Source organism: Amblyomma mixtum, chromosome 7 (assembly GCF_055824585.1).
Source record: "Amblyomma mixtum isolate Tamu chromosome 7, ASM5582458v1, whole genome shotgun sequence".
NCBI classification, from domain to species: domain Eukaryota; kingdom Metazoa; phylum Arthropoda; class Arachnida; order Ixodida; family Ixodidae; genus Amblyomma; species Amblyomma mixtum.
This window is the reverse complement of record NC_143018.1, coordinates 72,841,043-72,866,964: the sequence shown is the minus strand read 5'-3', so window position 1 is coordinate 72,866,964 and position 25,922 is coordinate 72,841,043. Positions and strand designations below refer to the sequence as shown.

Sequence of the window (25,922 nt, the reverse complement as noted above, 5' to 3'; positions counted from 1 at the left end):
TCCGCAGTGAAATGGTTTGCCTGACCACGAAGAAAAAGTATATATTTTTTCTGTGAACCCGCATCCTGTAACTTTCTGACCATTCCCCTATCATGAACGTCAAATAAATGCGAGTGGGTCAGCTGAAATACGACCACATAGACACAGAACTATCACCTGCTATATAGGAAATACAAGCTGGGTTCGATAACACTTCGTAGGAATGATCATAACGCCTTCGGAGTGAAAATATAGGGTGCTATTATTCAGCCTCCGTCAAAAAAATATTCTCGCAATGATGTTCGCATTTCTGTCTTCTACGCACCTATAAACCCGACCGGTGAAGGCAACTACTAACGGTATGCGCGCGGCTGTGCGCTGTACGCGGCAGTGTATACAGTACGCGCTTGTAAAAGTATGAACTCTCCTTTTTTCATTTTTAAACTGCGCGAAAAAGAGAACGGGGGCAAAAGGAAACAGAACACACACGCTCAGCGCGATGTGTTTGTGCCCTCTTCTCTTTTGCCCTCGTTTTGTTTTTTTTTTTGCGCAGTTTTGAAGATGAATGATTGCCATCTACTAGCTCACAAGAAAACGCTCTTCAGACGTCCACTGTTTCTTTCGAGGCGAGGTGGGCTCTTACAGAAACCTGTGTATTCCATCGAGGCTTTCGTCTTCCTGTAAAGTTTTATTTTTACTCCTTGACCCTGTTTATGGAAGTTCCCGTGGATAACACAGATATATGGCCATCTGCGCGGGTGTATATGAAGTGGGTGACACGCGTGGCCATTTAATAGTATACGCTTGTAAAGACATGTGGTGTTTGTAGTTATTTAGGTCATTCTGTGAAGGGAAAGACACACAAATATACGTGGACCGGAGGATATGGACCAGGGGAAAGCGGGCTAGGAAAAATTTAAACTTAGGTGCGGTCTTCAGATAGTGCCTCGAAACTGAGATGGTCAGGGTAACCGTCAAGACATGTGCCAAAACAGCAGCGATCTCCTGCTAACCAGAGATTATATTATCCAGGCAAGTAGACAATTAAGCGCCCTCTCAAAGTGACTCGGTAGATATAACTACCAACCTCTCTATTTTAGTAAGGAGCAGCCAAAACATACTTTAGTGTTGTATTTAGAAGGCTGGGATACTCTGACGTTTTTCAGCCCCAACGGCGTCTCCTCCCCAGAACCTCAGGAAACTGCACTCTATTGCTGACAGTTCCCTTCACATTCTCGGACGTGGGAAAAGTTCTCTTAGGATACTCTGAATATTAACGACTTTTAGGTGAGCACAGTGCAGTGGGAAACGTGAATGTTTACACGGTAAATGACAAGAACTTCGGCGTAGCTGGCTAACCAAACGAATTTTGCGAGCCGCCAAGCTCCTGCGGAACACCCACCTTGCGCTTTTGGTCACCCCTTCGGGAGCCGGCTTGTGGGCCTGACCCATGCGCAGCGTACGCGGCGCATTGGGGTCCTGCAGCAGTGCGGCCAGGTTTGGGAAGCTCAGCACCTGTCTGTCGTGCACCATGAGGACCCGCTCGACGTGCCTGAGCAGATGGCCCTGGCTGCACACCAGGATGCGAGTCTGGGTGGAAAGAGAACGGGACACACGGGGCGCTTCTATACCAAGGCCAAGTTGCCCTACGGACGACTTGAAAGGCCGTCATAGGAACCAACACCGCAGTGAAAAGCCGCGTGCTTGTCCGCTTGTCCAATCAGCTTTATCGCCAACTGCTCCGATGCGCGCTGTAGAGATACTACGTGGTCCGCCGCAACGGTGCCCAAGACGTCACATGTGAAGCACATGCATTCTAAACACGAATTAGCTTTTATGGCATTAAGAGGAAATAAGCTGTCGTCTAATGGTAGGTGTAACGTTAAGAGGCCGGAAGCAGGCAAAGTGGTTGAGGGAACAAACGCGGGTTAATGGCATTTTAGTTGAAATCAATAGGAAGAAATGGGCTTGTCCAGGGCACGTAACGCGAAGGCAAGACAACCGCCGGTCCTTACGGGTAACTGAGTGGATTCCAAGAGAAGGGAAACGTAGCAGGGGCGAAAGAAAGTTGGGTGGGCGGATGAGATTAAGAAATATGCGGGAATACGGTGGCGGCAACTGGCGAAGGACAGGGTTAACTGGAGAGACATGGGAGAGGCCTTTGCCCTGCAGTGAGCGCAGCCAGGCTTATGATGATGATGATTATTATTATTATTATGAAGCTGTCTTTTAGCGCACCTCCTTCTAAGGGCTCTGCCCAAGAGCTGAGGTAGATTTTTATCACTAAAAATCTGTAGTGCGGTTGGCGAAGTGTTAGCAAAACGGGCGAAGTGTTAGCAGTTGCGAATATTTTAACCGAGGTTTCCATCTCCTCCATTTGCTAACCTCAAGACCTGCAGTGCAGCGTTTTCGTCGGCTAGAGTAGTCAACAACCCCAAAAATAATGATACTAGCGTTTCCCTCCGGTTTTATTATTCCCAATGGCCACTGGCTTCGTTCGTGAACATACCACGAGCTCCTCCTGAGCCTCGTTCTTGCCGGCTGAAATGCGAAGTCCTGCACATTTCAGGCATCACTTCAAAGCCTAGCCACTCCGACACCTAACACAAAGGGCACGAGGCGACATACCTAAGGTAACAAGTGACACATCTAACCAAAGGTTGCTTCTCGCCTGCTGCGCTCAATAAGCAGAGCAATAAGAATTTCAAAAGCAATCTTTATCAAATCCCCTATGGGCCCTACCCACCAACACAGTGAACTCAGCTAGAGCAGTTCAACTGAAAGCACCTGTGCATAATTTATAAAATTAGCTGACTGGTGCAAAGGGGGCCCCGACCATATGACATATGACCATACGACTCCCATCATGACAGGTCACAGGGTATGCTGCTTGAAGAGAAGAATATAATAGAATGTCCACAATGGGCCGCGAACTTAGGCTTGACTTGGTCGTTCCACTAAATAAGCCTTGCGCTCTTCTCACTCAGAAAAGAAGCTACTCAAGACCATCGCCAGGAGTTTGGAACAGCGCCGAGCCAGTTGCGCTAAGCCTATCGGCCAATAGCACTTCAATGGCAGCCATTCGGTCATCCTCTTTCATTATTACGTCACGGATGGTGTCAAAGTGCTATTTTCGAATGTTCAAAGCCATGCACCGCGTGATGGCAGCCAAAAGAACTAGAAGCGGTTGTCCTGAATTTCTAATGAGGCTGCGCAGTATGTTAAAAAAACTGGCAACGCAGACAGGCCACTCAAGTAATGTAACGTTGCCACAAGACCACGAATAAATGCTCAAAGATCTACAAGGACATACTACATCCTTTAATAACCTACTCTTGGAAGTTTTCAATTAGCCGCAGCGGTGGCTCAGTGGTTTTGGCGTTCGGGAGCTGATCGCAGGGTCACAGATTCGATCCTAGCCGCAGCAAGAATATTTTGATCGAGGCGAAATGCAAATATGTCCGTGTGCTGTGCAACGGCAGCTCGAGGGAGACCGAGCAGCCGTAGCCGTGGCCTTGCGATGAGCGCGTGATGAAAAACACCAGGTGGTCTAAATCCAACTAATTAAATTATTGTGTCGTTTCTGGTGGTTAGATTTCACATTTTGCAATTTTTTACATACTTTTATGTTAATCAATGGAATCAACTTCCTGGCACCATTGCATGTGCCGATCATTAAAAAAGCGTTTGTAACCGCCCTGAAACGCCACTTCGAGCTGTAACCTTCATAATTTTTTGCATTCTTGTTGATGCACTGCTTTGCAAGAAAACTTGAATGTTTTTTGCCATGTGTCTTTATATTTTGAGTGCTTGATGCTTATCAACATGGTGTTCCCGGTCAGCGAATTTTGTACTTACCGCAATTTTTTGTTGCTTTGTTTTTACTGTTGTTCCCCGTTTGTAAAGCCCGCTCGGGCCTTTAGGATATTTGAATAAATACATTATTAGGCTTGCAACCCATTGCTAGAAATTTGATTGATTGGCCTGTAGTAGCTAATGGAGTTTGTTGGCGAATCACCTGTTTTAAATGGAGCACAAAAAAAAGAAAAATTAGCTCGATTGCTGGACTCGTTTCGCTGAACTAAGAGCTTGCTGACGTTTCGTCGACGGCCTCAGTCTAGAATGCGATCAGTGTAGGCGGAAAGTAAGAGGCCAAGAGAACGAGACTGACCTTCCTGCGCAGCAGGCCCTGGGGTCCCATCACCTGCCTGAACACCCTGGCGGCCACCTGGGCGTCCAGGCCACTCAGCGGGTCGTCGAACAGGTACACGTCCGAGTCACTGTACACGGCGCGGGCCAGGGCCACCCTCTGCCGCTGGCCGCCGCTCAGGGTCGTGCCCTGCGGGGTCAAGAGCACAGAACAGCAAGGTCCATTTTCGGGTGACAGTACCACAGTGAAAGGGCCGAGTCAGTAATGTTTCCGATACACAAAACAGCGCCCGAGAATGCGCTCTGTACGGCCAAATAATCCAGACGGGCATAGTTCACGCTTGCTTCTTAGCATAGGGATGCGCTAATTCTATTACAGAGTGATGATACTGAATTTTTATGAAGCAAGGGCATCTGCGGCCAAAGAGCGCCATGACACAAGGTATTTTCTTCTGCTCAAGGTGGGGTCAAAGACCCATTTCCCAAGCATTTCACCCTGAATAAGCCGAGCACCAGGCAGGGGAAAGCTTGAACCCCATTGCATCACCGGTGGGTACCCGGCGGCACTGGGGATCGAACCCCGGACCTCCCTCATGCGAGGCGGATGCTCAAACGATTTGGCCATCGTTGCAGTCCACAACTGTATTACAGAAGAGACGACACAAGGCGACAAGCGCGAACTTTCGACAGAGTTATTTTCACCAGTCGTGTCAAGATGTACGAACAACTAGCCCCTTTCAAAGCTATGCTTACTTCGGATTGCCCGTGCTCAAAGAATGAAGGACTGGGGAAGGAACGGTGCTAAATACTCAAAGCTGACAGTCATTCTTATGCCCAGGACAGTCTAAGTTCCAGCAGGCGATTTTTTTTTTACATTTATTTAAGACCACACAGTAGAACAGAACACCGATAAATGTGAATCATGCATGCCTTCCTGAGAAACAGGAACCAGAGAGACCAGAGCGATCATTGTATGAAAGCAGATCGTATGCTCCGAGGACGGCTAGGAATGTTTCTGAAAAAGGCTAGTTTACACAACGTTCGGAAAGCTGTTGGGATGGGAAGGGGGGGGGGGGGGGGGGGGTGAAATCGGCAGGGAAACCTGACAATATAGCCAAACGGGCGAGTTGGTGGTACATATTGAATGCCAACAGCGCAAACGACGCAGACAAAGTAGAAGAAAACACAGGACAAGCGCTGTCCTAGAACAGCGCTTGTCCTGTGTTTTCTTCTACTTTGTCTGCGTCGTTTGCGCTGTTGGCATTCAATAAACCTGACAAATCACGTAGAAAATTTTCGCCTGCAAGAAACACCTTTGACTTATATATGCTGAGACCTAACCGCGAAACACTGACAAATTTCATCACACTGGTTCGACGGGAAGGTCCTACTTTTCCATCTCGGCGGTCAGATACGGTTCACCATGTCCAGGGCAAGGACGAAACTGCTGCAATTTTGCACGATGTTTTGGTGATACGAGCAAAACGCGTCGCACATAGAAGACGTTCGTACTATAGCATCCCGAAATTCTTTGACTGAAGCACATCTCCCCTAACTTGCGGTCGACACTACACGGGGCAGACTGGACGCTGTCTGAATGTACGCCTCCAGGAGCATGCCAGGTCCCTTGACGGGAGTTCGGGTACGCACCTGGCTAAGCATGTAAAAAGCCACAAGTGTGCCCCATTGTTCAAGGAAACGCGCGTTCTCTGGAAGCACAAAGATAAGACTTCCCGGGAGATTATGGAGGCCTTCCGCATAAAAAAGTCGGCAGATGTATGCGTGAGTTTGCCATCCTTGCTACTGCTTGACGCCGAGGTTGATTATCTTCAAAGAACACTAAACCATGATAACAGATAGATTCGTTGGGATTTAACGCGTGTTCTTGCTTGTAACCCTTGTAACCATGTTATGACTGTGCATTTAACCATAGGTTTCGTCTATATATTTTTTGTGCTTTTAATAAACTTTGTCAGTTGTTAGGGAGCACTTGTGTTGTTGTCACTCTGTCTCTGTCCCTGTCCCTGTGGTGCCACACCAGTATGAATTCGTACCAACTCGCCCAATTTTCAACCCTTTTGCACATCTCCATGTATGCCCTTAGGCTTTCGTGATGAAATCTGTAAGGATTCACGGCTTAATAATGACTTCATGTTAAAGAGACAATGGAGAAGAGAAATAGGCCCTTATCGATAGGGTGCCGTGTTACAATCAAAAAAGTATCGCTTTCGCTTTCACCGAAAACGGTACTGAAATAAATTAGAGAAGACAAAAAATATATATAAAGGTATCGCCTTTAGCGGCTGGTTTAAAAAGTTAGCGACCACACCGATTTTTTTTTTTTTAAACTCGGATCCCTGAGGCTACGCTATACTGCCATTCGCTTTGAAAGGGTTGACACCCGTCCTTTTCTGAAAGGACATCGCGGGTCAGATTCGATAGGCGAGAAGATTTTGAAATAAATTTTCTTGCCGCCAAAGGTCTTCTGCTGCTTAAGAAACGTCAGCTTAGCTGTAAAGGGCCAGAGGATCACTTTTTGCTCAGAGCAGTCCTTTCATGTAACCGTCCTCAGAAAGAGCGAACCGAAATATCCAAACCGAAAAGTAGATTGATCGAATTCGTTCTTACACGGCATAGATAAAGCGCAGAGCGAAAAGCAACAGTGGCGAAAATGAAACAGATTAGGACCCGTTAAAAAAAAATTAGGGGGACATAAACTCCGCGTTATGTGTGAAACACGACACCGTTTCCTCGTGGTCGAGCACCCGTCGATGTAGACGGTCCATCAGCATTCTGGGAAGGCGTAGACTCAATAGAGAGCCCCGCACTATTAAACGTCACTGGCTCCATCTCACATATATGTGAGGAGCAAGCAAGCGTCCCCATTTATACCATCCACATCACGGCATCACTCCGCACTGCGTCCTAGAGGCCCCCGTGCGCAATGGAAACTTTCGACTCCGCTTCCTTAAGGACGAACGGTGACGTCACACTAACTCATAGCGCTCCTAGTGGCCTCCGCGAGAAGCAGGCCGCTTGCGCAAGGTTTTTCCCGTACAAACGACGCGACGGGAGCCGCGGCATCAGCGGCAGCCTTAGACTGGCGACGTCGACGACGACGACGTCGTCTTTTCCCAGGAGCTCCTTAACGTTATCGCGTTAAGAACTTAGACGCTAGCCCTGGTCGTATCTGTGCCTTCCATTGATTCTTCTTTGTTTTCGGGCTGCACACGACTTGTATCGGGAGTATCCTACAGAGTGTTGGAGCTTCACTGCAACATCAGTGTAAATGTGGCGGTGCATACTTTACGGGTAGAACGTAGCCTGCGTATACGCTCGATTTTATCTTCCTGTTATAGAAGTTACAGGGGGTGCTGACTCCTCAAGTGTTAGACCGGCCTGTCATTGTTCAGTACCTTAGCTATCACGCGCCCGCCGATCAAGGCTGGCATCTGAAATCACGTTTCTGTGAGGTCGCAAAGATTTATTGAGCTGGGCACGATCACGTGTGCGGTCCAGTGAGTGTGTCAACATTTACAATTCCCGTATGCCTTAAGATCGAGAGCGGGCTGGAGATAATACCTGTGAGATTTCTGGAGCGCACACAACTACTTACGTGGTTAGAACCGCCGCAGTGGCTCAGTAGTTATGGCACTCGGCTGCTGACCCGAAAGACGCGGGTTCGATCCCGGCCGCGGCGGTGGAATTTCGATGGAGGCGAAATTCTAGAGTCCCGCTTACTGTGCGATGTCAATGAACGTTAAAGAGCTCCACGTGGTCGAAATTTTCGGAGCCCTTCACTACAGACCTTCACTACAGCCCTTCACTACAGCCCGGAGCCCTCCCTTCATAGCCTGAGCCGCTTTGGGATGTTAAACCCCCATAAACCAAATTTATGTGGTTAAATAAAAACGTCACATCTGCGATTTCCGTTTTCTGTGTAATCGTGTGGCTTCTGAGGATTGTGGTTCGAAATGGATGAGGACAGACAGTCCAACTTACAGGAAGGCCGGAAAGACACGGTATATTTACATAAAGAAAAGTGACTGAATAGCAGAGAAGGAGGCGGTGGAGTGGAGAGAACGAGAGAGGGTGATGTTGGAGATGCGGCTACGTGGTGAGAACAGACGCACTCCATTCTGAAAGCATGGAGAGTAGTCCTCTGCTGCATGATTTATCAGTGACTGTCACAAAAGTTCTGCTTAAAGTTACAGATAAAGGGATGAAACAGATCCACGGAAGCACGGAGGTTAAGACTGTACAGAGTGTGTGTGTATACCTCGACCAACAATGTGTCCTTTTAACCAAGCTGTTTTAGCGCGGAAAGCTGAGAGACGCGAAGAAAGAATGACTCTAATCACTCACCTTCTCACCAACTTCGGTCAGGTCTCCGGCGGAGAAGGAGGCGAGGTCGGACTGGAGCTCGCACGCCTTCAGGACGTTCAGGTAGCGGAGCGGCTCCAGCTTCAGGCCGAAGACGATGTTGTCCCGGACGCTCATGTTGTAGATGCTCGGCGTCTGTGCGACGTACGCGACCCTGCCCTGCACACGGCTTTTTATAACTAGGTGTAAAATATGCGGCCCGATACGGCTAACACCATCTACCACCCTCTATGGTGCTTAATACTACCAGAGGACGAGACCGGCCTAACAGGGATGTTCACTTATACTAACTTACTCAGTCTTCTTACAACTCTCGGCTCAACCTTTTTCACGAATAAAAGTGTGTTCGTATCCTCAGCAAAAACTAAGACACGTAGGCCAGCAGTCATACAGTAACGACACCGAAATCGTAGACCGCGGCCTTGACCCCATCATTTGATCACCTTTTGAAAGTGAGATCACGATATGGTCCATGGAATGAAAGTGATCGTTGGACAGATTAGACCACGCCTTCCACTGTGGCGTTCCAATATGTTCTTGAATGATTGAAGAATGTTTGAAGAATATCAAGCACGTAGCCCACAGTTTACAGACAGTTCACGTTTACCAAGAGCGCGAGAAACTATTTGGAATTTCTGCTGCCGCTCTCTGAGAGTAAACAATTGCATCGGCAACTCGATAGCAGGCGATAAGCATTGCTAGGCATGGGTATGGCATTTACCACGCACTCTCAATTTCTCTTCTAAGTCTTTACTAGAGTTCCTATTGATAAGAAGTCAGACAAGATATTGTGTAATGTTTTCAAAAGAAAAAGGTTTCCTGCCGTTGCAACATTAAGAATCCCGCGTGTAATGCGCCTGAGTTCTTTTCCGGAACCATTTCATTGTCCTTATCAATGGCGCTTCAAATGTCGCAAAAATAATCGGCCGAATCATTACTTTGAGTAGCTACTACTTTTTACTGTCGGCGTGAAATGAGTGCTGCTGCTTGCGGAAATCATACAACATACTCGCGAACAGTAAGCAGCGAATTGGCCCTAATGAACCGATGTTCGCGGCTACGATGCCAAAATGCTGCTCTTTTTCATTCGCTAGAATTTTACCTCCAAAGTCACTCTTAATATCTCAAGTTAGCACGACGTGTGATGCATCCCAGTATCAAACCAACCCAGTAAGCCATCTCGGGAGCCGAAAAAATGGTTCCACTTTATCTACACAACTCTACTTCAACCCATTATCTGTTGTTTTTCGCGCAATTGAATTGCTCCCTTTTCTGACATTGAAAGATCTCAATGACCCGGGTTAATAACGCGCATCACTTGCAGTATTGAATGCAGACAACAGGAGTTTTTATAAGTTAGACACCGACTACAGCCACCATAACGTATTTTACGCATTAAGAGACAGTCGCCCTAGTAAGGACTTTCTATCTCCCTCTCTGCGAAGAAAGACGCACTCCTCACACCGACATCGAGCCATCCCCGGGTCCGCTGCATGTCCCCCAAGATGGCGGCGAGCAGCGACGACTTTCCGGCGCCCACAAATCCGACCACGCCCACCAGGGAGCCCGGCTCGATCTCCAAGGAGACGCCACGGAGGCTGAAGCTCTCCTTCTCCCGGTCCCAGCTGAAGTCGCACTTCTCGATGAACACCTCGCCTGCGAAGAGAACGCGGAGCATGCGGCAAGATCCTACCGGCAATGCAAGTTTGTGATTAGCACAGCGCAACGGAACGTGGACAAGATAGAAGAAACACGAAACACAGGACAGGCGCTCTGTTTCGTGTTTTTTCTATATTTTCCTCGTTCTGTTGCGCTATGTTAACATGTTTTGTAGAAAGTATGAACCAACTAGCCGACACCAGAATACCCTTAGAGTGCAAGATTGCCTTGGGGCCTGGTAAACGACACAAATTCGCAGACAATATAGCATGACTTCACGAAATACAGCAATGTCGTAAAAGTGGACTTACGACTATTTATGTAATATTCCGAAGTCATTGGAAAGTTTTGGCCACAGTGCGAACCGTAATATTTATTCAGCAGATGGCGTAATGCAGCACCCTTCGCCTTCCGCACTGCTATGTTAGGAACCCCATAAAATAATTTACAGGTTGCGCCACCTGCATTCGATAATACAGACAAGCAAAGCATTACAGTGAGCGAGTTTTCACCGCATACAAAGAGGAATGTGCAAAAATAAGCAACACGTCGCGGGCGGCGTTTTTCTTCCTCCGTGGTTCTTTTTCTGCGTGCGTGCGTGCGCGTGTGCGTGTGTGTGCGTGCATGTGCGTGCGCGTGCGTGTGTGTGTGCGCGCGCGTGTGCGTGTGTGCGTGTGCGTGTGTGCGTGTGTGTGTGTGTGCGCGCGCGCGTGTGCGTGTGTGTGCGCGTGTGTGCGTGTGCGTGTGCGTGTGTGCGTGTGTGCGTGTGTGTGTGTGTGTGTGTGTGCGTGTGTGTGCGCGCGCGCGTGTGTGCGTGTGCGTATGCGTGTGTGCGTGTGCGTGTGCGTGTGTGTGTGTGTGTGCGTGTGCGTGTGCGTGTGCGTATGCGTGTGTGCGTGTGCGTGTGCGTGTGCGTGTGTGCGTGTGCGTGTGCGTGTGTGTACGTGTGTGCGTGTGCGTGTGCGTGTGTGTGTGTGTGTGTGTGTGTGTGTGTGTGTGTGTGTGTGTGTGTGTGTGTGTGTGTCAGCGGAGTACCATGCAACCAATAACGTAGCGGGAAGGTAACATGTTGTGCTTCACATACATGTTATATTATGCACATTTCTTTTTTTAGCCGTTTCGACTTGTTCAGCCCTAAAAATCCTGTGCCTCTTAAAAAAAAAAGAAAGCAGCCTGTACTTCTTTGATCTAGACTTCAAATAACTGGCTGGTTTTTTATCACCTTGCTGCGTGCCTTTCACTGTTTATGTTACCTGCGTGTACCGCGCTTACTGTTTTTCTTTCGTTGTTAGGAAAATTGAACTTTATACATTTCTAAATAGCAATTAATACTAACTTGTGATGATGCTATGTTGATGCTTTTATGATGCCTTCCCATCTATATAATGTCCATTTTGGTCTTTAGATTAATAACACGAACTGAATTTCACAGCGATGCTTCTCATTTCTCTGCAGTTCATATTTCACGCATATCGGTGGCAAGGAAGGCGACTGGAATGAATATCTGATGGAATGCGACGGGGCAAGTGAAGTAAGTAAAACGATGATAGCCTGTTCACATTCACGTATGTCAAGGCCACCTTCTATACAAGAAAACGCACTTTCCACATAAAGCGTTTGAGAACCACTGAAATGGCCGCTCCAAGTAGTGTCCTAGAAGTATTCACTGCGTCCAAAAATGGCAACACTACCCCGAAGCGCAAAAGTAGCAGCCAGAAATGTACGCTGTAGTTCTGCAGATGCCACTGGCGTTTCACTATTTTTTAATCCACTTCGAACATGTTTTCAGTTCTTTCGAAGCATTGATAAGGATTTTTTTATCTCTTGTGCGCGCCTTTACCAACCATACCAGACAGCTTCGGTAGCCTTCACGATTCCAGTTTCCGAAAGTTTTGAGTTCTCTATTACCGCAGAAACTGAGATAAAAGACACGTCACATCGTGGGAACACTATAAATCGCCATTAGGAACGCAGTGTTATAAAGGTGGCAGCCAAGGAAGACTATTCTTCATCCGGAAAGAACTCCCGCTGCTCCGGAGTAATATTAAGAGAGAGAAGACAACGCGAGAATGCTTGCTGGATCTCTGAAATAAATATTCGTTGACTGACCGCCTTTATATATGGCTCGGTGTCCTAGTATTGAGAAAGAAAGCAGAGGGGGAAGGATTATGTGCAGTGGTCGACGCCGATGGCGCGTTCAAAACCGTGCAAAAATATACGCTACCATATATATATGTTCACTTTAGCTGCTCAGTCTATATGCTCCATATATGTTCAGTTTAGTTGCTCAGTGTGTATGCGCCATATATGTTCAGTTTAGTTGCTCAGTGTACTGCTCCATATATGTCCAGTTTAGTTGTTCAGTGTATATACTTCATATATGTCCAGTTTCTCAGTGCATATGCTCCATATATGTTCTGTTTAGTTGCTCAGTATATACTCGTATACTCAATGTATGTTCACTTTAGTTGCTCCGTGTATATGCTCCATATGTTTAGTTGCTCAGTATATACTCGTATGCTCAATGTATGTTCACTTTAGTTGCTCCGTGTATATGCTCCATATGTTCAGCTGCTCAGTGTATATGCTCCTTAAACGGTAATGCACAAATTGCTCAAAACAATTACTGCCGAGTAGCGCTGCTGACAGCGCGTACATATCGACGATGCGCTGAACTTTGAAACTGCAACAAAAGCTTCCAGCTGACGGGTGTGGGTACTGATGGGCGACCGGTGTATTGCGGTAGAGCCCCCTTGAAGGTGACCACAACAGCTCGGGATGTTGTTACGAGCAAACCAACGATTAATAGCCTACAATAAAGAGCGCGTCACTCAAAAAAAAACAGACACGGGAAAATTGCGCGAACGTACTTGAGTCGAAAGGAAGAACACGTGACACACGAGAATACAGGGCAGCTGACGTGTCTTCTGACTGACCTTTGGCGGCCTTAGTTTCCAGGAAGCATGGCGGCCTCTCCTGGTGTTCCTCCTCGCTGAAGAATGCGCAATACCGGAGCATCGCCAAGCCGACCTGCGCGAGCAGAAAGTCGTCTCACTAAATCAACTCACAAAATCTGTTAATATGCAACACATGGTGAATTACGTGCACAAATACAGAGATGCGCTAAGACAGCCAAACTTTTGTACCGTGAGCTACACTGGCCGAGGTTGAGCAGTTTTGCGTGGCTTCTGGAGAACCGTGCTGCGCATGCGCGAGGAGCAAGTGACGTCACTACGCACAGCTGGCGTGCCTCGCCACGCGCGCTCGCCTTCCATTCCTTAAAATGATCGGAGCGTAAAACGTTTACAACGCCAACGCCAATGAACACTACGAACGCCGACGGCCTATGGCTTCAGCGCTGCGTTTCTGGCACAACGTTGTCAATGCCGATGAATGCAGCGCACACCTGTTACTACCGCCACTTAGTTTAAAGCACGGTTGAGGTGTCCACTGTTACAAGCGGGCAGTTTTACGCCTTCCCTCTGGTTCAGGTGTCCACCGAGATGCGCACACCTCGCCCTCACCTCACGCTAGGTATATCCTGGCATAGCAGAGCTAAGCCACTGCCAATTTTAAAGCGAAAGCTTTACTACTTGCACTTTCAAGCCTTTGCCGTGCGACGGCGGTGCACATGAAATGACCTTTCGCATAACCTCTGTGTGACGTCACGCCGAAGAGCTGGGCGACCATCTCGCGCCGTCTGCGAGTAGTGGCGGTGCCTCCACCGGCGGCCTTAGATTAGATTAGATTAGATTACATTACATTAGATTGGATTGGATTGGATTGGATTGGATTGCATTGGATTGGATTGCATTTGATTGGATTAGATTAGATTAGATTACATTACATTACATTAGATTACATTAGATTAGATTAGATTACATTACATTACATTGGATTGGATTGCATAGCCGATACATCACCACAAGTCTAACCACAAGCACCACCACCAGCTACACTACCAGCTGAACCATGGCGTAGGTACGGATATTGCTTTCGCAATTATTGGTCTTAACCAAGCTAAGCGACAGCGATTTTTTTTATATGCATTTTTTTTCACGGCCTGCAACACATTTTAGCCGCGGGCTTGAGCTGAGGGGGGTTAAACACAGTGTTCTTGCGGAGCCTGGTTTCCATGGGTAGAAGGCACTCACGACGCTTCGGCTGCGCAACAGCTGGGAGGTGGAGCTGGTGACGAGGTCTGTGGCCGAGATGAGGTAGAGGCAGCAGAAGGACACGGCTGGCGTGAGCAGCGACGCGTCGCCCAGGAATGCCACCGCCGAGAACAGCAGGATGGCCATCTGCAAAGGGCCGGGGAGGATGAAGTAGCGAGATGATGCACACAGGTGAATGAGGGAAGATGAAATAGTGAAGAGAAGTTTGAAACGACGCGAATGGGCGGTATTTTTCTTGCCTTTGTATCGAGTTTAAAGCGCTTAACAACTAAGTTTGCGCATTTGTTGTACAGTGATAACAAGAACAAGGTTATGTGTTGGTGCATGGTAAAGACATCTCGTGACGTTCCTGTTATCTGCATGAAATCCTCGTCATTGTTGACCTTTATATTCCTCCTTCCCATTCCTCGCCTATAGCTTCTACACGAATTATCAGACGGATAGCACGATGTAACCGCTCCCGTTAATAAGATCATCTATCACCTCATGTGAAAACAAAAAACATGTAATTGAAAACAATAAATTTCATTTCAGATTACCTGCCATTTTTTTTTTGTCTTGCGACTCGAAGTATATCTGACTGGAGTTAGCCTAATTCAAAAAAGTTCACTAGGAGTAGTAGTCCGACATCCAGTTGTTCCGGTTGATTTTGAACGACCCGTGTAGCGCTAACCGCGTCAGTAGGGCAGACGTGTTGGGTTCGAAGCATGAAATTGGACAAAATCTCAACGGACTAATGTGAGACAAACAGATATAGAATGCCAGGTTGTTCTTGCTACAGCCGGAATCCACTTTCCGGGATTACGCAGTCATCAACAAAGGCTCCCAAACCAACGTAACCCGACTCCAGCCTCCAACAACAGGTCCAACAGGAAGGTTCTATCTCCCTGCCCTTCATGTAACCAATTCTCTTCTAATGCGCCAACTCTGTGGCTCTGTTCCAAAGCGCGAAATTGAGCAAAAGCAACTAACTCTCCCCACATATGGCCGCCGCGGTGGCTCAGTGGTTATGGCGCTCGGCTGCTGACCCAAAAGACGCGGGTTCGATCCCGGCCGCGGCGGCTGGAATTTCTTTGGAGGAGAAATCCTAGAGGCCCGTGTGCTGTGCAATGTCAGTGCACGTTAAAGAACCCCAGGTGGTCGAAATTTCCGGAGCCCTCCACTACGGCGTCTCTCATAGCCTTAGTCGCTTTGGGACGTTAAACCCCATAAACCAAACCATCTGCCCACATATCTCAAAACCTCCTTACATAATGCATGCGAGAACTGCCTGAAATACTCCACCACACTAGCAAAACAGATGCTTCGCTCGCCCCCAGGCAGTTTCTCAAGAGGTAAGAAGGAACGATGCAACACTTACCGCCGAACAGAATCGGTCGCCAAAAGAACATGTGCACAGAAGGCAAACAGAAACACCGAACTAGCGCCGTTTAATCTGTGTTACTCGTTGCGTACTTTGTGCCTGTCGCAGCTGTGTTCAGAAACTAGCCGAAACCAAAGTATTCGTCAAAGCCATACCGGGTAGCAGTGTTAATTAACGTTCTCCTTACTCCTCAACGGAAAAGAGCAGACGCACCATCGAGGCCGAGGAGGTGTACACGGAGTCGATGAGGCCGTCGAGCACGTTGACTCTGTGGCTGGCCTCTTCCTCCTTGGCGCGTAGACGGCTGATGGCCGCAGAGAAGGCCTCCTCCCAGGCGTACATCTTCACCAGGCGCACCGAGGAGAGCAGGTCCGAGGTCTGCTTGAGCCGCTCGTCGCGAAGGCTGAGCACGTTGTCCTGCGAAAACAACGCCGATGGCTACCCTGCTCCTTGACTGCCGCAATTCCGCAAGCGGTGGCATCGTATTTCTTCAGGAACGACCAAGGCAAATTACTACAGAAGCAAGTTAAAAAAGTCCTGCTCTCCAAACATAGTCTGTGGCCAATATTTAAGAATCAGCCTCCTATGGATAATCTTCATAATGTCATGCAAAAACAATCTCTTCAAGCAATGTCTTCTTAATACACTCTGCTAAGCCTAAAGAGTTACACTACCTCTAGGTTATCCATCATATGTTATATACAGTACAAAGTGCAAAATATTTTGTAAGCATGGCTGCTGCTCGCAGAAATCATGGGTACTTACTAGACGGCATTCTTTACCTCAACCTCTGCTTCTCTTTGGATATGCGCATACTAAGCCATTTAAAAAATGTCACTTTATCCAACATCTCGTACAAAGCGGTATGTTAGGAGTCAAGTCAAAAAGCCTTAAAGGTGCTTGATGGGCCTTAACTACGTTTTCATAGCAGCAGAAATTTACTCACACGGAGTACCCAATACATTCAAGCGGTGAGCAAAATACAGTCAACACTCGAATACGTTTACATAAACGAAACACGCATAGCGTTTAAAATTGGGAAAAAACGGTCAGCCTGCAGTGTCACATGCGGAAATTAGTATTCTCACCCAGAGCCGGTCCTGGACCACGGCTGCTGGCCAGACGAGCACCAGTGCCACGACGGGCCAGATGCTCGTGATGAGAGCAGCTACTGCACCCACCCGCAGCCCGATGAGATAGATGATGATTGGCAGGAGAAGCGTGCCAGTCATGGGCAGCGGGAACTGGGTGCAGGCGATGCAGATCTGCAGGCAGTCACCGCCCAGCAGAGCGAGCACGTAGCCGGACGAGTTCCTGGACAGCGCACGGGGGGACAGTCGCACCATCTGCGAAATGAAGATAGGACCAGTCTGAAGCACCAGCGAACGTTGGGACCCAGACGAGCGTTACCAGAGTGACGTACTATCAGCAATGCAAGTGTTGTGGACAGCGCAGCTCTGCTTCTGAAAGCTCACATCGACGATGTCGCAACAGCAGGTGCTTCTTTTTGCAATATCCAAGACGTTACAGCGGGCGACATTGAGTGACATACCGTGTGCTACAGCGCGAGGTGAACCGAATTTTGAATTATGGATCCACCATCCCAAAGCGACATGGGCCATGAAGGACGCCGTAGTGGAGGCGGCGTCCTTTTCCTTTCTTTTCCAAAAGTGAACTCAACTAACCTGTTCGACCACCCTTGTAGTGAAGGGCATCGGATTAATGAACCAACCTGCAGGGGCTCTTTAACGCGCGCTAACACTGCACATCACATAAAGGACAATATAGGCTTACGTGATGCACATACAGCTGCTCATTACATTTCCTACAGGATAGGGGTGTGCGAATATCAACTTTTTCGAATACGAATCGAATACTAATACTTAGTTCCGAATATCGAATCGAATATCGAATAATCAAGGACAGACGCATTTAACCACTACAAAACATTTATTTGAGCATCCAAGAACATCACAGTTCAACTATCAATGAGTTAATTAATACATTATTCTTAGAAGAGTTGAAATATCAAAGAAAATGGCTAGTACACAGCATTGATTAAATCTAGCTCGCCATAAGCGCAAAAGCGCGTTGCTGGGTTGAACATTACAGGTTGTCGTGAAGAAGTCGTTCCCTTCGAGCTGCGACGACTTCTCCAGCCACACAAAATGCCCTCTCCCTTGGCACTGAAGTGGCACATATTGCGAGGCACTTCGTGCACAGCTTTGACTATACCAGCTTCGCAGTCAAAGCCACAAGGAAGCTCACTAGCAGAGTCAGCTACGGCATGGTCCAACGTTACGCATGGCTCTGGGTGCCGCCATATTGCTATTTCTATGTCGATAAGACTGGCGGGTCGGAATGAACAGCGGTGCTCGCAATAAAATATCGGCCAAATGCCAATATTCGCGCCGGATCGAATATTCGGAACAACACGAATACTTGGATTTCGAATCGAATTCGAATACTGAAAATATAATATTCGAATTCTATTCGAAAATTTCGAATATTCGCACACCCCTACTACAGGATCTAAGCTGGGATGGCGGTAGGTGTACAGGATTGTAGGTAAGGAGTGGCCTAAAAAGCTGTATGGCGGCCTGACCACCCTACAGCTATGTATTGCTAGGTCTAACCTGCTTCGCATCGGAACAACAGCCAACGGAGCATTGGAATTATTGCATTAAAATTAAGGTGTAGCTGGTTCCCGCATCGCTTGCGGCAGCGCAGCCCGCCTAGCAAAGGCTGCCGCTAGGCTTTGTTAGTTTGGCTTCAAAGCATGAGAACGACACGGTGAAAATGGGCACAAGAGATCGAAGGACCGGACACTAGCGTGTGCCCTGCACTCTGAACAGAAAGGTGTAAAAAGGGAGTAAAACTGTCCTCTGGCGCAGTTCTCTTTATAAAAGGGAGTGCGATAGAGGACAGCTTACTCCCTTTCAACTCCTATATAGGTGTATCCATGTTTAGAGTGCGCAGTTTATTTCCTGTCTGTGCCTTTTACGCTAGTCGTTATGTCTGTACGCGAAAAGTGACGGGAGAGCGCCATTAGGAGCGCCACTTGCAGGGGCGCGGCGCCGTTCGATATATCGAATGTCGCGCTGAACGCGAGTTCGTTAAACGAGAACTGCAGTGCTATACTTTTATGAAGTATTCAAGCGGATTTTCTGACTGCTCGATATGAACAAGAACTTCATAAACCATGGGTCCATCTATATTCGGGCTCTACTCTGCAGCTATGGTCTGTTCCTTCGGTACTGTCCCTTGAGGCTGAAGAAGGCCATTTAATACTCAGGAAGGAGAGTACACAGGGCTACAATGCCATAAACGCGAAGATTTCACGGCCGGACACGCACCGTAAAGCAGGAAAACGACATCCGTGATCCCACTTCAAGCGTAATGAGGGTGGTGCCATGGGACACTACACTACACTCCAGATGCACTACAAGTCTGTGCAAAGATTTCTTCCAACAGGCCCCTTATCTCGGCCCTACCCTAGGAAGAGGGGCTCGGACGCGCCACTTGCAGGGGCGCCATTAGGAGCGCCACTTGCAGGGGCGCGGCGCCGTTCGATATATCGAATGTCGCGCTGAACGCGAGTTCGTTAAACGAGAACTGCAGTGCTATACTTTTATTAAGTATTCAAGCGGATTTTCTGACTGCTCGATATGAACAAGAACTTCATAAACCATGGGTCCATCTATATTCGGGCTCTACTCTGCAGCTATGGTCTGTTCCTTCGGTACTGTCCCTTGCGGCTGAAGAAGGCCATTTAATACTCAGGAAGGAGAGTACACAGGGCTACAATGCCATAAACGCGAAGATTTCACGGCCGGACACGCACCGTAAAGCAGGAAAACGACATCCGTGATCCCACTTCAAGCGTAATGAGGGTGGTGCCATGGGACACTACACTACACTCCAGATGCACTACAAGTCTGTGCAAAGATTTCTTCCAACAGGCCCCTTATCTCGGCCCTACCCTAGGAAGAGGGGCTCGGACGCGCCACTTGCAGGGGCGCCATTAGGAGCGCCACTTGCAGGGGCGCGGCGCCGTTCGATATATCGAATGTCGCGCTGAACGCGAGTTCGTTAAACGAGAACTGCAGTGCTATACTTTTATTAAGTATTCAAGCGGATTTTCTGACTGCTCGATATGAACAAGAACTTCATAAACCATGGGTCCATCTATATTCGGGCTCTACTCTGCAGCTATGGTCTGTTCCTTCGGTACTGTCCCTTGCGGCTGAAGAAGGCCATTTAATACTCAGGAAGGAGAGTACACAGGGCTACAATGCCATAAACGCGAAGATTTCACGGCCGGACACGCACCGTAAAGCAGGAAAACGACATCCGTGATCCCACTTCAAGCGTAATGAGGGTGGTGCCATGGGACACTACACTACACTCCAGATGCACTACAAGTCTGTGCAAAGATTTCTTCCAGCAGGCCCCTTATCTCGGCCCTACCCTAGGAAGAGGGACTCGGACGCGGTTCCTGTCAGTAAAGGGGGACGGGTATTTCTCTCACCTTCCTGAATATGGCGCCCAGGAGGAGGCACCGGACGCGATTGGCCAATCGGAAGCAGGTGTGCATCTGGTAGCAGGCCAGCAGCGTGTCGGCGATGCAGGCCGACACGAAGAGCCACGTGGTCACCGTCACCTCATCGCCGCCCTCCACCAGCCGCCTGGTGAACGGAGGGGTGCGCAGAAAAATAAGAGGAAACGGTATAAAGCGCATGATTATGATTAGTAAAATAAACGTGAGAAGAGGACAGAGAATGAATGAATGAATGAATGAATGAATGAATGAATGAATGAACTGAAATGTATTGGATATAGAGCCAACGATTTCTTTCAGAGTCTTCACAACGTCGACATGAAGATGAGCAAGAACAACGGATTATGGTTTGGTTTGATTTATTGGGGTTTAACGTCCCAAAGCGACTCGGGCTATGAGGGACGCCGTAGTGAAAGGCTCCGGAAATTTCGACCACCTGGGGTTCTTTAACGTGCACTGACATCGCACAGTACACGGGTTTCTAGAATTTCTCCTCCAAAGAAATTGAACCGCCCCGGCCGGGATCGAGCCCATGTCTTTCGGGTCAGCAGCCGAGCATCATAACCACTGAGCCACCGCGGCGGCTCAACGGAATATAAATTGGAATGAAGCTTTATATCAGTAAAAACTAGAATGGTGCTTCAAAAAGTAGGGCAAGAGTACCATCTCCTACAAGCCCCACGGAGACACGCAGAAGTGTCATATAGGCATATCGAACCCAGTGATACATCACACTATTACATAATCGGATAAAAATACTTCAAATTGCTAAAAAAAAACATCAATAAACAGCGAGAAATGTACTCCATTTGTCACCTCAGCCCTCCTTTGTAATGTTGGATAATTTATAGTTTATGGGGTTTAACGTCCCAAAGCGACTGAGGCTATGAGGGGACGCCGTAGCGAAGGGCTCCGGAAATTTAGATCACTTGAGGTTCCTTACCTACCACTGGCATCGCACGGTACACGGGCCTCTAGAATTTCGCCTCCATCGAAATTCGACCGCCGCGGCCAGGATCGAACCCGCGTCTTTCGGATCAGCAGCCGAGCGCCATAACCACTGAGCCACCACGGCGGGGTATTGTTTGGGTAGCGAGTTAAATTATTTATGGACTTTTTACCTTTCCTACCAACTGAAGTGCCAGTCTTTAGTTGCCTGTCGGTGCAATCACATTTTTGAATTATTAAAGCATCTGAAACCTAAATAAAACCATTGTAGATGCTTTCTGTACCTCATCGGCATTACCGGCATGAGTGCGCTGATAATAATAATGAGCTTGTTTTTTTTTTTTAAAGATAATAGTTTTGTCCAGCGAGGAATGCTCAGACAAAAACTGGAGATGAAAATGATCTGATTCTCAGTTAATTCTGGTAAAATTATCTCTGCTTTAATAGCTGATTTCTCTATTTATAGTTTTTTTTCCTTAAAACGACACCTGGTGTCGTATTCCATAAGATGTCCAATTTAAAACGGCCATTTCGCGTCCCTCTGGTTCTCTGTTGTTGGTCACTATGATATACTCGCGGCTTCCAAGCGTCTGTCGAAACCGACCCGGCCATTCCTTACAAGGCGACCGGGCCTATATAAGTTGTGACAATAAGAAATCTAGGCAGTACTAAAACTATGTTCTTCTGCGTTACTGGCCGCGCTGGATTTTGTGCGTCAGTTTTTACTACGAAAATAAGACACCAAAATGAGGACAGTACCATTTGGAAAACACGCACATACTTCACAACCAATCTTTAGAAATCCGTTGTAGTACCGCGTTGAGTGTATTCGCACTATTCAGTCATCTCAACTTCTTGTACAGCTTCGAGAGCGGTACCCGTTCACCGCCCTCAGGTATTGCAAAGTTAATGTGATGTTCCTAGATAATGCTCATACCCATCTATACTAAATTGCTTGAACTTCCCGGAAACTTTCTCAGGCTAGGTCTATTACGCTATTCAAGTAGAGGGTTCTTCGCATTGTACATTGTCTTCATGTTTTTTTCTAACGTGTCCAGGTATACTTACTCTAACGCCTAGCTAAGCAATGCGTTTTTGATTGCTGAAGTTTTGCCTGAATTAAATATTTTTCTTAGTCTATTGAGTCTTTAAGCTACGCCCCGCAATTCCTCTCTAACCTTACTTATAGTATAACAATAGCCCTTTTTCAACTGCGAGAACCAGTCTGTACATTTGGATTGAAGTGCTCTCCATCAATTTTTATGACCACATACGATAACCACCTTCCAAAGTTGAAGGGTCAATATCCGCTACTTCTGATCATTTAGCATTGCACACAATATGCGGAGTTGGTGAGTTTCGTTCCGTTCCCACTAACAGCATGTCAGATGTCAACTTTTATGTAAAAAAAAATCGCCGGTCTCAAGTTTTGCTGTTATATTAATACTACGAACAAAAGAACGATAACAATATTTCAATATACCTTCGTCGGTCAAATGTTTAGGGGAATCCCCGAAGGTGTAGTAGATTTGTAATAAGGGAGTAATTACTCATTGACATCCAACCGAGCGCAGCCAATGGTGGATGTCAATGAGTAATTACTCCCTCATAACAAATCTACTCCACCTTGGGGGATTCCCCTAAACATTTGACCAACACTGTTCCCACTTCGAGTTATTGATCAATTCGCTCTCGCCCTGCCATAAGCTTGCCGTCCCGGTTAGCTCAGTTGGTAGAGCGACTGCTCTGGTGAAGCGTTGGTCCTGGGTTCGAACCCCGGACCAGGACGAATTTTTCTTTAACTGCGAAGTTGATGTGGAAGCTGTGCAGCTTTCTTTTATAGCCGTATGGCTGCCCTTGGGTGGATGTCATTGAGTAATTACTCCCTTATTACATGCCTTCGTCGCTTTCAAAAACGACTGGCTTCCATCGTAACTTTCATAGTTACAATGGAAGTTACGAGTTATAGTCAGTGGCGTGGTAAATTTCGGCACTATGCAAAGTCGCATACATATTTCCCTTAGTTCGGATTTAGCTATGTTGCTAATGACACTGCTGAGCTTGACAATGCTCTCTCCCCCAGCACAAGTTGGTAGGAGTGCACGCGTTCCACCCCCCACTCGCCCCCGTCAGGAGAGAGAGAGACTTTAATGAATAAACGAGAGGTCTGCCTGGTTATGAGCCTGGCGTCCTCGCCGGGATGAGCCGCCAGTGCGGTTCTTACTCGAGTAGCGGCACCTTGCTCAGCACGTTGGCGTAGTAGGTGAAGGTGGTCAGCATGGTCCAGAAAAGGTCGTCCCACACGGTCCGCATGACGGCGTAGAACAACCGCCACCGGGTCAGCCTTTTCGTTCTGCGGCAGCAACGAAAAGCAAGGAAGCACAAATATACAAACCTCACACACGCTCTCACACATATATTGCGAGCAAACGCGAAACCTTCACTACAAACCAGATCGTTCTTGTTCATACGATGTTAGTTAAAATTAGACAAGAACTTTTACCTTAGGGCGATCCGATTTTACAGGAAGGATTGGTCGACTCTTGGGACATGCGTGGCACAAATAACTGAAGGAAAGAACATGTTGTCCATGTTGGGAACCTACCTAGTGAATACGATCGGCACGTTGAGGTACCTGATGTGATATTTAAATTAAATTTTCGAATTTTCGTGTAGTACAGAAAAGTAGTACATTTTATGAAGTACGATTTGGCGAGGAAAATTTCGGGGAGATGGTTATGGCTGAAGAAGCGAAGTATTCATTGCAGGCAACTATTTGAATTCTGAGTGCTCGCAATAGCGGCGGCTAAATCATCCGATTATACTGTCATTAATACGCAGAGGAGCGATCAACTCAGATTTTTGCTCATAATATCAATAGCACAATGACAAAATTATGAAATGCAAGCATAGCTAGCTGCTGTCTCCTGGAGACGTATTTTGTAACTCTTTATAGCCTTTTTTATGTTTTTCAATTCAATTCAATTCAATGTTTATTTTTCCAGAAAGTGCCTGGAGGGTCTCCTTGGCTAAAAGCTCCTCACGCAGCTTGACTAAGGCCAAGAAGACCGTTTACATAGCAGTTACAGTGAAAACATATTATAATTAAAACAGACATTTTACCTCTAATTTGCAACAGTAAATTCAAGTTTTGTACAACATTCGGAGCACTGAAATTATACCATGTAAATAACACAAGTCAGACATCAAACAAAACACACAAAAAACACATTTCAAGAAACGTGGCAAGAAATATTGTACAATTGATTTACATGAAACAAAGCACAAGAACAGAACAAGAAAAAAAAGAAAAAAAAGAACATAATGTGCAACAAAACACAGTATACCAATACAAAGTATTACCAGGGGAGAGCAATTACAAAAAACGAGACCTCAAACCTCTTCTATTCAAACCTAAAGTGTGAGTATTTTTGTTTAGTATAATTGGGAGGTTGTGTGATAACGCTTGATACTTATAAAAGGTTCGGAACCGTGGGATTTCCCACAAATCTTTGTTTCTTGTGGGTACGTTAGCGTCGCGGCGCTGCAGTGATGCTAATGACATTAGTTGATTTATTGTAGTAAGGGAGGAAAAGTAAAATGTTTTCAATAGTCGGAATTCATAAATATCCTCAATACGAAGTATTTCAAATGACCTAAAGGTACTCGTTGTAGTGGCCATTGGCTCCATATTCGCAATATGACGAATTATTCGCTTTTGTATTACTAGAAGCCTGTTTAAATTTCTCTTTGTTGTTGTGCCCCATACTAAAGTACAATAATTTAGATGATAATTAAATAACGCTTGATATATTTGAAGTATTTGTATTGTATTTTGCATTGCAATTGTTTCATTCTACACCGACAAATGTGTGTGTGTGTTTTTTTTTGTTTTGTTTGTTTTTTTTCTCCTGAATCGTCAATAGACTTATTTGTATTCATTTTTGGATCCACGACTAGCCTCTGGCTAAGGATCCTTGAGTGTCTTCATGTAATTACATGTGTACTTTGAAATAAAAGGAAAGAAAAAAAAGAAAGAAAGAAGTTTCGCTTTCAAAGGCAGTATACTGCGGCAGTGTGCTATAGCTCCTGTAACTGAAGACAGTTTGCCCCCTCCCCCCTCCGCGCCCTTGGAAGCTGTAGTGTTTGACGTCGGGCTTGATAGCCAGCAACCAGCGCCTTGCACTGGTTCCTATATATAAACCGGACCGGAGCTATAGGCAAAGGCAGAAAAAAAATGGATCGCGAAAATTATGGTGATCATTCACTGCTAGTGTTAATTCTTTTACAATTTCAAGTTTAACTCTTCAGTATCCAGTGGCTCTATTGGCGTCCTGAAGCCGCATGGCTGTCGGACATGGCGTTATGGAGGGCTCCACGATTAGTTTCAACCGCCTGGCATTCTGTGAGGCGGACTGATATCTCAATTTCGTTTCTGTAAAACACGCCCTCTGAGACCGAAATTCTAACTTGTGGCCTTAGGCTCGGCATCCGAGCGCTAAAGACACTGGGCCGTTGTGGTGGACTGTCTCCTCTTTTTCCGTCATCTATTTAGAAAAGGATCCACTTACTGTTGCACGCGCGACAGCCGTCCCCAGGCGTCTTTGGACAGCGGCCCACACTTCATGCGTTGACTCGGAATAGGCAGGTCTCTGTAAACGGATTTTCCTAGTACCGCCACATTCTTCAGGTGCCTGATGACAAA

At 47.0% G+C, this 25,922-nt stretch overlaps 1 protein-coding gene and 1 non-coding gene across 3 annotated transcripts in view; one reads left to right on the top strand and one right to left on the bottom strand.

Annotated features, from left to right (window-relative positions):
- LOC149336480 (ATP-binding cassette sub-family C member 4-like) overlaps positions 1–25,922 on the bottom strand; it is a 70,443-nt gene that overhangs the window by 24,813 nt on the left and 19,708 nt on the right. For both annotated transcript variants that reach the window (XM_089554716.1, XM_089554717.1), the window contains exons 7-17: positions 25,789–25,911; positions 23,442–23,570; positions 20,240–20,396; positions 16,797–17,054; positions 15,922–16,125; positions 14,325–14,471; positions 13,107–13,200; positions 9,974–10,167; positions 8,494–8,670; positions 4,151–4,318; positions 1,382–1,569 (exon numbers count right to left, since the gene is read on the bottom strand). In XM_089554716.1, coding sequence (XP_089410842.1) covers positions 1,382–1,569; positions 4,151–4,318; positions 8,494–8,670; positions 9,974–10,167; positions 13,107–13,200; positions 14,325–14,471; positions 15,922–16,125; positions 16,797–17,054; positions 20,240–20,396; positions 23,442–23,570; positions 25,789–25,911 — 1,839 coding nt within the window. The remainder of the gene's footprint in view (positions 1–1,381; positions 1,570–4,150; positions 4,319–8,493; positions 8,671–9,973; positions 10,168–13,106; positions 13,201–14,324; positions 14,472–15,921; positions 16,126–16,796; positions 17,055–20,239; positions 20,397–23,441; positions 23,571–25,788; positions 25,912–25,922) is intronic.
- TRNAT-GGU (transfer RNA threonine (anticodon GGU)) lies at positions 22,932–23,005 on the top strand. The gene has a single exon. It is a non-coding gene; the product is annotated as a tRNA-Thr (tRNA).